This window comes from Gekko japonicus, unplaced genomic scaffold (assembly GCF_001447785.1).
Source record: "Gekko japonicus isolate JY-2015 unplaced genomic scaffold, Gekko_japonicus_V1.1 scaffold3281, whole genome shotgun sequence".
Lineage (NCBI taxonomy): Eukaryota > Metazoa > Chordata > Lepidosauria > Squamata > Gekkonidae > Gekko > Gekko japonicus.
The window spans coordinates 126,623-140,776 of NW_015176077.1; the positions used below are offsets into that span (position 1 = coordinate 126,623).

General features: G+C 40.1%; 1 protein-coding gene across 3 annotated transcripts in view; it reads right to left on the reverse strand.

Moving 5' to 3' along the window:
• CCSER2 (coiled-coil serine rich protein 2) overlaps nucleotides 1–14,154 on the reverse strand; it is a 75,890-nt gene that overhangs the window by 28,736 nt on the left and 33,000 nt on the right. For all 3 annotated transcript variants that reach the window (XM_015426724.1, XM_015426725.1, XM_015426726.1), the window contains exons 3-8: nucleotides 12,517–12,607; nucleotides 10,491–10,650; nucleotides 7,750–7,939; nucleotides 3,729–3,812; nucleotides 1,449–1,535; nucleotides 599–697 (exon numbers count right to left, since the gene is read on the reverse strand). In XM_015426724.1, coding sequence (XP_015282210.1) covers nucleotides 599–697; nucleotides 1,449–1,535; nucleotides 3,729–3,812; nucleotides 7,750–7,939; nucleotides 10,491–10,650; nucleotides 12,517–12,607 — 711 coding nt within the window. The remainder of the gene's footprint in view (nucleotides 1–598; nucleotides 698–1,448; nucleotides 1,536–3,728; nucleotides 3,813–7,749; nucleotides 7,940–10,490; nucleotides 10,651–12,516; nucleotides 12,608–14,154) is intronic.

Consider the following 14,154-nt stretch of genomic DNA (forward strand, 5'->3'; position numbering starts at 1 on the left):
AATGTCTCCTCCTCATCCAGAACGCTTACCAAGAAATAAACAGCCACCAACAGCCACTCCTGGACTTACATCTGCTTCCAGTTATGGGATTGGCCATTTAAACAGCCAAGGCATGAAAAATTAATCTTGTGAAGAGAAAGAGTACCAGCAACAAGCTTTGAAAACAGTACTTGGCCAGAATAAGTTACATATGGAATTGAGCACTCACTTGTACTTTTCCTTAAACAAATTTAGAACGCAGTCAAATAATTTTTTTTGGATTCTGGATGGAATGTCTGCCGCTCCATATTTAAATCCAATAACTCTGGATTTTGACAGCATTCTTAATAAAGTGGTTACTTAGGGATTAGAAAGGACTAAGATCTGAGGTCCTACTGATTTTTTTTTTAATCTTTAAAAATAAAGAGCAGGAAAACTTATTGACACATAACGGACACCAGTCTTTTCCAATGCAGCCACATAACGGAGCAAAGGGATAAGCACATCTCTTTGTATAGAACTGCAAAGTCCAAAGTAATATGGCAAAAAAAAAAAAAAAAAGTGAATGGATCCAGACAAGCAGCCACTGTATATAGAGAAATGTGGACAAACTACTCACAGCACTTTTCCTCGAGGCCGTCTGTGTATATTTGTCAGCATACATGCACTCAGCCACTTCAGATTTCTGGCTGTCTTTTTTGCAGTTACACCGAACGGACTTTAGACATACAGAAAGCACAAAGCATTGGGTGAAGATGAATAAATTGTACATAAGACAAATATATTTGTTGCCTAAGAATGCACTTCAATGGCCGATTCACAAGACATAGCTTAGAGGCTATACTATTTACATATGAACAATAGTAGAGTATGTTTGTCATACTTGCCGTCTCACCAAGTACAGCTAACCGATGCTTCCCAGATATCAACATTCAAGATTTCAAAATAGTTTACAATTTCTTTAAAACCTTTTACAGGGGTTTAAATTGAGCTGTAGTATTGCTAATCCTTGAATGTGTAAACCATTTATTATAAAGTTATATAATCACAAACAATACTTATTCTTTTTTTGTAATGTGATTTCCCTGTTCAAATTTCCTGCATGTGTGAATATCGTACTTCAGTGATCAAAAAGGTGCCACAGCACAATCTAGTAGTCCCCCCCTCATATGAGCTCCAATTCACTTTGCTGCTCCTACAAAAAGACTTCCCCATTCACTAAAATATTGAGGAAAGCTCAATGTACACCCCCCCCCCCGAACAGGAAATCCCTTGAACACCACTGACAGCTGCTGTATAATTCTGAACCTCACTGAATGTCAACGTAACATCCCACAACATAAAGGTTTTCAGCTGCACTTACATATTACAGGTTGTGTGCATACCTGAAGTCTAATTGCATCCTATTCAAAAGGAATTCACCGAAATTACTTTGGCGATTACATTCTCTGCAGACTTAATATACTTACAAGCCGATGTTCAAGTCGCCTGATTGTTTCATCTTTTTTCTTTAAATCTTCTTTAAGCTGTGTGATCTCACTCAACAAATCATCAGTCTGGCACATAAGACACAAAAGAAAACTAATTTCTGTACTCAGTGAAATGTTTACCTAATTACCTCTCTCAGAGGAAAACTTAAGTTTTGGGAAAAACTATTCTCCATTTTTATTTGAAACTAACTCTGCTTGGAATATTAGGTTCCACTGTGTTTTCATTACCAAATGACAAAAGAGCAACACAAACTGCAGATATTGTGAGTCTTCTACAAGATACAATTGCAGCATGCCAACAGCACTCTTATTTTGTATATTCCTGATTTTGTACATATTAAGTGCCTTTATTTCCTGTGATTTCATCATCTTTAAGATACTGTGGCAAACCAGGGAATACATAAACATAACTTAACACCAATAAAGGTTTTGTGTGTGTGTACATAAAAATAACTGGGTTTTGCTAAGCAAGAGAATGAATATGTGAACTACTCCTTAAAATATCCAGAGAGTTCACCAGATAGCACTGTTAAATGTACCCCAGATGTATTTCACCTCAGTCCCAATTTATCTGTTCCCCTATTGTCTGCTCATTGCTTCAAGCTTAACCAACTTAATTAACTTTGCTAAAAATAAAATTTATTTTTCACCTTTCTGGCGCTGGTTTATCCCATCTGTGTCTATCTAGTGCTAGCATTATTTCTCATTACTCTTGGAACTCAGGTTGTTTGGCCCTTCCATTTCCTCTCTCTCACATTTCATTGCTCAATTGTTAAGAAACTAATAATCTAAAATTCAGTTTTCTTTTTCTAGACTTGGTTTGCTATTTAGTTCACTCCCATCTGAATGACTGTGATGCCTGGAACACCAGTTTTCCATTCAGCTTTTTGACATTTTCTCTGCTAAGAAATGTAATTACATTAATACCTTCATTGTTCTGTCTTCACTGCTACTTTGTCCTTTTTATATCCAATTTAAGTTTGTCAGCATGCAAGAGCCCTTTACATCTATTTTCTTTCTCTCCATTTGACTCTCTGTAAAGCCCAAATTTCTATTTTAATTCTTTCACAACCTCTTTAGCTGCTTTCTTTGACTGAAATGTGTTATCTGATTGATTAGATCGCTACTGGATCCCTTCTAGAAAGGGATCATCCCCATTATGCAGAAGAAGAACAGATTTATACCCTGCCCTTCACTACCCAAAGGAGTCTCAGAGCGGCTTACAAACTCCTTTCCCTTTCCCTCCCCACAACAGGCACCCTGTGAGGCAGGTGGGGCTGAGAGAGCTCTGACAGAAACGGCTCTTTTTCAAGAACACCTCTGACAGAACTATGGCTTGCCCAAGGTCATCCAGCAGGTGCAAGTGGAGGAGCGGGGAATCAAACCCGGTTCTCCCAGATTAGAGTCCGTGCACTTAACCACTACACCAATAATTAGAACTCTTCTAGTCATATTAATTTTATTATCTGATTGGTCATACCACTGTTTTCTTTTCCCCCTTTCTTGTATTGTTCCGTAGCTTAAATAATAAGCATTTGGGGAGGCTTCACTTACCAACTAGGCACTACACAAAAACAGCTTATTTGAAACGTTTCTTTGATGCTTGATTTGATATGATGAATACTAAACTCAGCAAACTTATTATTTGGAATCTTACTGAAAAACTGCCCTTGCAAACGTTTAATGACAAAGAACAAAAATAAACTGTAAAACGGAAATGTACGCAAAGCAACTAGCATTTGCAAGAGTGCAGAAGGTTGGATCTTACAAACTGACAGGCCAAGGAGTCTGGGGAGGCAAATCTTTGTACAATGGTCTAAGACCCCTGAAAAGGTACAACAACGGGTCAGGAAACCTTCACAGACAAAGCACCACAGAGCACAGAAGGCTGCTGCAAGGAATGGAACTGGACTGGTCACGTGGAAGCCAGTGGGGAAGGAGAAGACATGCATGATGCTTCTCCAGAAGCTCCTTGTACTGACAGGTCGTAGGCACCAACCCAGTTTGTTCACTGTGATCTTCCTCTTCCACAAAACAACTCCATGGAATTATTTCAAATTCTTTCTTTCTTTATTAGTCATAGATCAGTCACGATTGACACTCACAGTTATCAGTATACCTGATTTGGCCACCTTAGAGGCGATTTTGTTAGAACAATATGAAAGGGGGGAAATTATTTCTAATCACATCTTCCCTTCAGTTTTCTATCGATACCAATAATTCAGAAGTTCTGCTCTGCTACAAACATAGCCAGTTTACCTTGTATACCGGTTCAGGCTCCTGAGGATCTGGACTTGGAGGCAGTGAAAGAGTGATGTTGTGGAGTGACACATTTTCGTCATTCTACAAGAGAGAAAAGTTCCCCCCATTTATTTGCCGGCCACGTAAAAGTTATAATTGAATTAATACTACAATGAATTCTTCTATGGGTGCCGGAAGTGGTCGTTTGAGAGAGAGCCACAGGGAATTCCAACTAAGTCTTGGGTCAGCATTTCTGTTTCAAACACAGAATTATAAAACCAACGACTGAAACCTGTCGATAATAAAACAAACAAAAGCACATAGGGGACAAGGGGTAGAATCCTTCTTCCTGATGTTCTAGTTTTGCATTTGAGGGATTTATTTACGGAGGTATTCCCATTTGCAGTCTGAAGTATACACAGTTTGGACACAGGTCAGCCTTAAACTCTCACTGAGGTGTTAAAGAAACTGTTCCAAAAAGCCTGTCAGCATAGGAAACAGTGTTTGGCTCCTCATAGCCTAGATATGAAGCTATTCTACAGTAGCATGTGAAATGGTTTATTTTAACTGTTAACGACCTACCATATCTCCTCAGACTCAATTTAGCGAACAAAGCAGCAAAAGCTGACGGACACAATACCCTGCATTGTGCAGTGGGTTGGACTAGATGACCTTGGAGGTCCCTTCCAACTCCATGATTCTATGAAAAACATTGTCCCATAATAAGCTAAATAAAATCCACAATTGAAACTAAAAGCTAATTCATGTAGTTAAAACCAAGGGGAGGGGTTTTTAATCCAGGTTCTTATTTGTGTGTGTGTTTTTTTAAATGACTACGTAAGTCATCTTGAGCAATGAGAAAGGCCAGGAATAAATATTGAAACTAACACAATGTGGGCAAACTACTGAACACAGTTATTGAGAAAATAGAAACATGACCCCATTCTAGCTGTTTCCTCTTTCTAATGAGTCGGCTACATGTTTAGAAGAAGCAAACAAAGCTTTGAAACATGTCAGTTTTTCTATGAGGAGGTATTTTTATTTTGTAACCCAGTGCATATCCAGTCATACTAGCCTCACCTGCAATCTACTGGTACAGTCCAGACATGCTCCTGTCCAGACAGCAACCATACTTGTGTGGAACTAGGCTTCTGCATACATTTCTAGCTGGATGGGAAACGACATGTACGAACAGCTGCTAAATGCACAATTCCTCAGCCTGCTCCACCTAGGGCCGCCGGCGGGGAACGGGCCACTTGGGGATGGGGTGGTGGTGGATCAGAATGGTTTACAGAGCAATCCACAGCACATGCTTCAAAATCCACTGACTTCAATTAATACAAGGGTATGGCTCTGTTGAGATTGCACTGTATGTCAGTCTCTACCTTCTCTGTCCCAAACAACTGATTGCATCGTATTCAGAATCTCTGACTAGGGCCATTTTGTTTCTAAACTGGGATTCTAGATATTAACTCTGCTGGCGGTAGAAAGTGCCATCAAATCAAAGCTGACTTATGGCGACCCCCGCAGGGTTTTCCAGGCAAGAGACATTCAGAGGTGGTTTGCCACTGCCTGCCTCCACGTCCCACCCCCGGTATTCCTTGGAGGTCTCCCATCCAAATGCTAGTCACGGCTGACCTTGCTCGGCTTCCAAGATCCGGCAAGACTGGACTAGCCTGGGCTACCCAGGTCAGGGCAGTCACAAAAGGCTGTCTAAAAGACCATAATTGCCTTCTTCCCCCATGGTGGCTCCCCCCCCCTTTTTTTACTTTGCTGCAATAAAGCTATAAAGCTGCAATAAAAATATTTATATGGAAATGTCTATACTACGGAAAACTGAAAATTTAATATTATCACAGAGTACGCATGTGTATCATGTACATATCTGTTCAGGAACTGAACCGGCCAGAGGAGGTGATAAATGTAGGCTCACACAGGACTCCACCCCAAGTGGAAATGAACAGAAGAGCATCTAAATCTTTTTAGTTTTGTGCTAAGGTATACAGAAGTTATAAATATCAAGGATTACGAACACTGGATGAAGACTGCATCTCCTTTAGAAGCGCCCTGGTACTAAAACGTCATTTACCAATTTTTCTTTTTGTCCAGATGGCCTGTATCGAAGTCTTAGTATATTTTCCAGAGTCGATGAAAGAAACATAACCTTGAGCAAAAGCTACATAGCTGCATTTAGGAACGCAGAATGCTGAGCTCAGTTATTCAAAATAGGTTTCATCATCTATGATGTCATAAACATTCATAAGAAGTGAACTCCTCTACACAGTCAGTGCTGGTACGTTAAAGGGAAAAGATCACTTTCAAGGATTTAGTTTTTATTTAAGTGGAAATAATTTCAGCAAACCATAAACTATAAGTAATTACATTAAAGAACTCGGTGTTTTCAATTTTATAAAGTTTAACTTAATGTTCAAAAACGTGGGTAATCATAGCTATTGTGATTGTATGAGAATGTTTCTGGCCAAATACACTTTATTTACTACAGTATTTGTTTTCTGCTTTAAACTGCCCCCCCCCCAGCAGTCTTTCAACATGGCAGAAATAACTGCTTCAGATGGAAGTAGGGCATGCAGTTGTTCGCAGCTCTCTCATATACAGAGTATGTTTACATTTTTTCTCCTAGCAAATGAAGGCATTTATACTTTTATTTAGAATCGTTTTATTGTGTGTGGCCATAGGCCTTCACAATATCAAAACACTCTCAGAAAGTTTATACATTAACATATTAAAATAATAATAATTTATTAAAAACTTAACCTCTAGGAACATGCGTAAAACACCTGTTAAGACTATCTTGGCCTCTAATAATTAAAACCGATATTTTAAAATCTCTCCCTTGGTTACAATGGTACTGTTTAATTTCTTTGCTCTTTGTTTTAAATTCTGTAAGTATGTCCACCCATACAATTTTACACCCTAAGATACAAATTATGCATTTTATATATTTATAAATCAGTAAGAGTAGTTTAGGTTTGACAGGGGCATTTCATTTTTTTTAAAGTGTTACATAACTTCAATATTTCCTGACATTTTACATATCTAACTGAATTACAATTATTCTGCATGAAAAATGCTGTGGAGTTCAGTGACTGGACAGACCAGTCACTTCCTATTTTTGCTCTGGCTTTCTGCAGCAAAGGGACAGCTGTTAGGAGAAGGAGGTTCTCCTCAAAAGCATGTTTCTCTCTTCTTGTACTCACCTAATTCTCCCAAAGGCACTTCCAGGGTGATTCTGCCTCTAGCATTCACTCCACATTTTAACCGGGAGGAAAAAGTGCAGCTCAAAACCACATTCAAATAACTTGGGGCAACGGCCGTACTGACTGCAGAGTCACCCCTGAATGGCCATAAAACTATGCTGAAAGTACCATAAAAGCTGATGATCAAAGAAAGTGAAAGTGGCATGGGGTGCAGAGGCTACCATAAAATCCGATGAGCAAAGGAAAAGCAGCATGCGATGCAGAGCGGAATTTCTGTTCCAACATGGGTTTCCTAAAACAATGGAGGGAAAAGCCAATGCAGAATCAGCCCTAGCCAGATCTGTCACCCAGTCTAAACACCTCCCAAAGGAGGAGCTATGGAAGAACTGGGCAGAATTCTGTGATACAAGACAGACTGGCAAAGGTTACTTTGGTCACAGCTGTACCTCTCAAAACGGTGCTGCAAACTATCGGTTCTCTCAAAAGCACAAAACAAGCCTCACATAACCACCATAAAGATGAAGTGCACGTGACGTGACAGTCCAATACATGGAGAAGATCACCAGCAAGACAATCAACCCTGAAAACTTTTTTGCCAAGAAAACTAAAATCAAATGTAGCAACAGACGCCATGATAACGATAGAATATGCATACAGAGAACAGATTTCTACTACTATTCCATGCCAGAGAAGACACAGAAATTCATGGATATCTCAGCCAAGGTGACAAAAATCCTATATGGAAAGTATTTTTACAGTGGTGCCATGTGAAAGCAAGTGCATCCACAGAATAGACATAACATATAAAGTGTTTCACAAACCTGATTAAGTATCCTTTTCATTTTTAATAACTGAGCCTTCACAGTGGTGCAGTCTTGAACCATATGCCGAAGGGTCATTTCATCAAGCATCACAGTGTTTGGCGGCAAGCCCATAAAGGGTGGATACAGGCATGGTGCTCCATACCCTTCAAGGTGACCAACAGGAGGAGGGTCTAAATAGTTGGAAGTCCTGTAAGATGGGGAGGGGGGGGATTTAAGGACAGTTATATATTGCAGTTGAGCTTGAAGCACATTATGAAAACTTGTGTATTCGTTTAACTCAGGGGTCCCTAACATGGTGCCTGTCAGCACTATGGTATCCTCTAACACCTTTCCTGCTGCCCAAGTTTTGTTTTGTTTTTTAACCAGGTAGGGCATTTGTCCAGCAAGCCTTCTAATTGGCCACTGGAGATTTGATTGGCTGGCTGTGCATGTAGTCACTGTGTGACTGAAAGGTAAGCTGTGGCAGCCGCTGTTTTGTGGCTGTGTCCACCATGCTTTTTCAGAATTCCAAAGGGCCCCATAGGCTGAAAAGGGTTGAGGGCCCCTGTTTTAACCAAATGACGTATTTAAATTAGAATTAACAATGCTAGTGAATTCTTTTTGATGCGTCAAGAAAAGCTACAGTTCTGCAGCTCTAGGCAAAAGGAGAAGAGTAACAGTTTACTCTGCAAATTGCAGAATTAAATATCACTGACACTAGACATTTTTTTTTAAAGATGGTTTATCCTCCCAAAAAGAAGCACATTACCTTGGGATCATATACTGAAAGGTAAACTAAAATTCCAGGCCATAGATCACATTGACAGATCAGGTTACTCTCAGTTTATGAACATTTTCTTGACAGGAATCTTATGTAAACATCCATGAATTTATCCAAAAAGATCGGCTCACCAAAACTTATTTGTTCAGCACTAATTCAATTCATATATTCCTATACCTCTTTGGGCTTTAATTCCAGCATCTTTTCGAGAAAGAAGAGTATTAACAAGACAAAAAATGCACCACCTTAACCAAGCATGCTAGATAACACTTAAATGGTAACATTATGATAATCAAGTGAGTATAGATGCAATGTTCATTTTTTTAAAGGATTCGTTTTTTAAGGATAGTCTATCCATGAAACAGTGAGAAAAAGAAGTACTAAACAGGGGTCCCCAACCTTTTTGAGCCTGCTGAGCCTGGTTAAGTGTGCGGACTCTTATCTGGGAGAACCGGGTTTGATTCCCCACTCTTCCACTTGCACATGCTGGATGACCTTGGGCAAGCCATAGTTCTGGCTCAGCTGTTCTTGAAAAAGAGCAGTTTCTGTCAGAGTTCTCTCAGCCCCACCTACCTCACAAGGTGTCTGTTGTGGGGAGGGGAAGGGAAAGGAGTTTGTAAGCCACTCTGAGACTCCTTTGGGTATAGTGAAGGGCGGGGTATAAATCCAATCTCTTCTCTTCTTAAAATTTTGAGAGGGGGTGGGGGAGGACCTCAAGGAAGCTGAGCCAAACACAATACCTCCCTCCTCATGGCAACTGAATACTTGAATCTGCCTTTTCCAAAGTTCAGCCATTGGTCTGTCAAGGTTAGTATTATCTGTACTTTGGGTTGGAGGCATGGTCTAATCACTGGAAGGATAGCAAGTCTGGAAAAGGAGGGGGCAGGCTTCTACTCCTGACTGTCCATCTCCCTTCATGCAACAGCCCAGACCCTAAGACTGGAATAAAGCTCCCCTGTGCATTGAAAAAGAAGGTGATGGCAACAGTCAAGCTCCACGCCATCACTCTCGCACCCCCCTCAGCCTCATTGTATTCCATGATCAATACTCTGGCTGACAAATATTCTTGGTGACGCTCATATCATTTAAATGTCTTTCAAGGTTTGGGGGCAGGGGGTGTTTTCAAAAATGTCCTGTAAAAAAATGATAAAGGCTCATTCTCAGAGTAGAGAAGGGGGGACTCAAAAGAACGGAAGGAAAGTCCAAGTAGGGAGGGGGGGAAAGGAACAGTGAATAAAAAGAAATTAAGGAAAGCAGGGCAGGAGGGAGGGAAAAAAGACTGGAGACTAAAAAGAAGGAAAGCCTGAAGGTGGAATGGAACCACACACTGGCTAAAGAAAGCTTACCAGTCCTCTTGAAAGTGGGAAACTTTCATTTCAGTGAAGCCACCCAGTAACAAGCCCTGCTTTACAATGACTCCGCCCACTTTCTGAAAAGCTCTGTATGTGCCAGGAGGTACAGCAGAGTGCCATGATACCTGTGGTCAACATGTTGGGGAACCCTGCACTAGACCAATATGTGCTGATTTTTAAATATGTTTCCTACATGAGAAGTATCACTGATAGGACTACTCCTTTAAATAAAATTTGCATCTTCCATCTTGCTTCCCCCCATAGAGTTGCCAGCCTCCAAGTGGGGCCTGGGGATCTCCCGCTTTAACAACTGATCCCCAGCTGAAAGAGATCAGCTCCCCTGGAGAAAATGGCTGCTTTGAAGGGTGGACTCTATGGCATTGTACTATGCTGAGGCCCCTCCCCTCCCCAAACCACGCCCTCTCCTGGCTCCACCCCCAAAGTCTCCAGGTATTTTCCAACCCAGACATGGCAACCCTATCCCCCCACGACATGAATTCAGATTTAGATTCTATACTTCTTACGGAAGAAGCTTAATTTTGCTTATGCTGATCTGTAAAGCATCACATACAGGAATGCCACTATACAGTTATCACCAACAGAATTTCTCTCTTTTTTGCCCTTACCTGTTAAGATCATTTCTGCCATGGTGATAATGGTCGGTATGACCGAGATGATAATGATCTTGAGTGGTCCAGCGTTGTGGCGTCCTCTTCCACAGCCCTTCCTTCTGTTGTCTGATATTTCTTTCTGGTCGGTCATAACGATTCATATTTTCACAATCCACTGGGGTTAGGAGAAATGTTCATAACATTGGTCTACAAAGAGAACTTATAACCACCCAGAAATCTTAAGGAGCTATTAATTAGCCACTACTTATTAGTAATGTATAATTATATACATATTTATGTAAATAAGTTTGGTATTAAACTGCTGCTAATTTGCTTCTTTTGTTTTTATAATATTGTGATATCTTCTATGTCTAATTATTGCTATGGACAACCTTAAGCACAAGAGAGGTGTGCAAAGAAGAGAAGACGACTTTGCAGAGGGCAGCAAGAAGACAATATATAGGGCAGTGAAGTCGGCACCTTCTCTTCTGTTAAGTGGCATTCCTTGTCTGTCTCCAGATTGCTACTCTTAGGACAATATCCGCTTCTTCTCGGAAATTTTGCCTGTTCAAATCCCACACTTACTCTCTCTCTCAGCTAATGATAGAGTTAGGAAATTATCTCTGACTCTCCTCTTCACTATCAAGTATGTTAGTTCCTGAATAAAGCTTTATCTACACTTTAATCAGGTTGTGCACCTTTGCTGTGATAATTACTCTGCCAACATTAACTTAAGTGTCTAAATTCACCTTCAGATAACCCTAAATCTGAAGTAGCAAAAATTTAATACTAGGAATACTCATTTAAGCAATAGGCTATTTCATTTCGCAAGAACTGAAACAAGGCATAAACTGATGTCTTTAGAATGCAGTAGTATTTTGTGCTAGGAATAATCTTGTTACTATTAGAACCTTAATATTCCAAGAAGAACTTTTTAAACTGACACATAGCATTTCACTTCGTAAGGCAGTTTGCTTCTTCAGTACCCTTACAGAAAGCATTCATTAGGCTGCACAAGATGAAACGGATTTTAAAAATGACTCTGTCACTTTGCAGACAGGTTGGTTTGAAAGTTTTATCTGACAGCTACTTATGACACGTCAAGCCAAAACATAAATTTCAGGCAAACAAGAAAAGTTTCAAGAAACCCTTTAGAAGTTCAACTTACCCGAATACTCTGTCTTCACATTTTTAGCCCCTGACTACAAGCAGCTTTTCATAACAGAGCTCTCTCTTACTCTGTGTCTGAGTAGGCAACAGTTTTGCATAAGAGTGGTAAACAGGCCTTCCTTCCTGCCCATCCCCTTCTTGCGCATTGTTGGGAAGTGAGCCCAGTTTGACCCTGTGATTTAGAACTACCATGGCTCCTTCACAGGGAACATACTTGTCCCACTAGAACAGCTTCTATAAATAGAGTGCAAGTTTCACCCCAGACTTAAAAATGGAACAAGGAAAATAACAAGCCTAAAAACTAATCTAGCGTTCTTGCTTGCATCTGAAAGATGGTTTTAATAATTATGGACTGGCAACAAAGTATATTTAAATATTCCACTCAATCCTGCATTAAAACATTCTTAAATCTAGATCACATTCTGAGAACTGTTGAATAGTTTAACAGCTTTAGTTCAAGACATCATGAGGTCTTTACAGACAGCCTTGACACCTCTCTGGCGAAACTCTTTTAAGCATTATGTGCAATTCATCTGCTTAAATGTTTACTTGAAACATGATGCAGAACAAACTGTATTACACAGTTAATAGGGAACACTCCTTAAAAGTAGTTAAAATTCAGAGAATAGTTTTAAGGTTTAGAGAAATGTAGCTGCATAGAACTCGCCCACACTAGATCCTTCAGAAGAATTAAACAGTATTTTTCAGAAGCCAAGAACAGAGACCTACTATGGTTGCTGATGGCCTTGGGAGAATCTTGAGTTCAAGGACCTCAGTGGTGGTGACAGGCAAAGGGTGGAAAGGGGGGAGGCAATCCATGTAGCAAGTGGGGCACTTGTGCATTAAGACAAATTAGATTTCTTTCACTAACCATTATCACAGGGCACATCTTCTGGTAAGTCGACATCAAGCATAAGATCATCATCTTCAAGATCACATGAATCAAGGTTATTCAAGATATCCTATAAGGGAACGAACATACAGACGGCAAAAAATGTATATTTTAGCCTGCTTCTTCAATGTACACTTATCTATCTGCATTTAAAAATTCATATTTCACTCACTGATTATACTTCCCAGACACCTGATACACTAGCAAACCAGAGTAAGAAGCTATGAAACTGCAATATATTTTTTAAAAGGCACATCATCTACTCAGGATTCTGGAGAAATTCCAGTACAGTTAGCTCTTTCAGCCGTCCTTGGCATTTCTACAAACAAGGGAATAGGTTTGAGAATAGCGTGTGTGACACACTCAATCCTGACCAACTGCTAAGAGACTCAATGAGATAGACAGCAAAGTCAGGCCAAAGATTTCAGTAGAAACATCTCCAAAATCATATTCTCAGAATCAGGAAGTAAAAGGCAAATTATGGAAACATTCATCTATGTGGTTTTGAAGTTAAGTGACTTTTAACAGGTTACTGGCATAACATTAGAATGTAAAGTAGTTCTCGTTTTATTCAACAATTGAGCAGAATGTTTTTGAATTGGAAAGTCTTTGTAGAAAGATACAGTACTTCCCATTACTAAAAGTACCAAAATGCATCTATCACAACAGACTGAGCAGTCCTGTATCTCAAATGCAAGAAACTTGACTGGCTCTAACATGTAATCACCTTGCATCAGTAAGATAAATAAAGGAAAAGGGAGAGAAAGAAGTGCACTAGTAGAACATAATACAGATAAGCAGTATAGAAATTGGTATCATCCACTTTAAACCCCATTTCCCTTGGCCATACCACAATGCCAGGTTCAGAGTCATACTGCATGTAAGTGATAGAATTAAAAGTGAAGTTGCAGTGAAGTTGCATTTTCCCCATTGCCTTACAGCCACTACCTACAGCATGTGACAAAGTATAGACCAGAAAATCTTGGCTCTAAAAATGGCATTCATCCTTCCCAAAGAAAAAGAAAAAAAGACCAACTGCAAAATATAAACTTCTAGTTCATGGCAGCTCAAAATGCAGCAACAAAGTCCACTGCATGTCACAGAGTCCCCTACCCGCCCCCCATAATCAGTATTGTGTAATGTCCATACCTTCAGGAAAGAAAAAAAAGAGAGGACAATTTAAAAACAAAAACCAAAACCTTTCGAGCTACGAGCAGGAGCTACGGGCAGAAGCTAGGCTTGGGCCTATTATTGCTGGTACTACGGCAGCCTTGTGGCAAAGTAAGGGAGGCCTTCCAGCCTAATGAACTTGTTATCCAACCAGGAAGCAGCAGCCACTGACACTGCCTGCATCTTCAGGCTCTCTGAAGCCACAATCACATGGGCTGGCTATGCCTGTTGTCATGGTGACAACAAATGCTACTGTTAGCACTGTGCAAATACTACTCCTCCATCTCCCCCTTCATTGGTTGACTCAAGGCAGCCAAAGTATGCAAAACCAACCTCAAAATGTGCTGAACTGGAGATTACTGGAAAACCTATTTGGACAAATGTCAACCAGCAACACCAGTAGGATCCACCGGCATTTAACAAGGTACTTTGCGGTAGCTTGCTTAC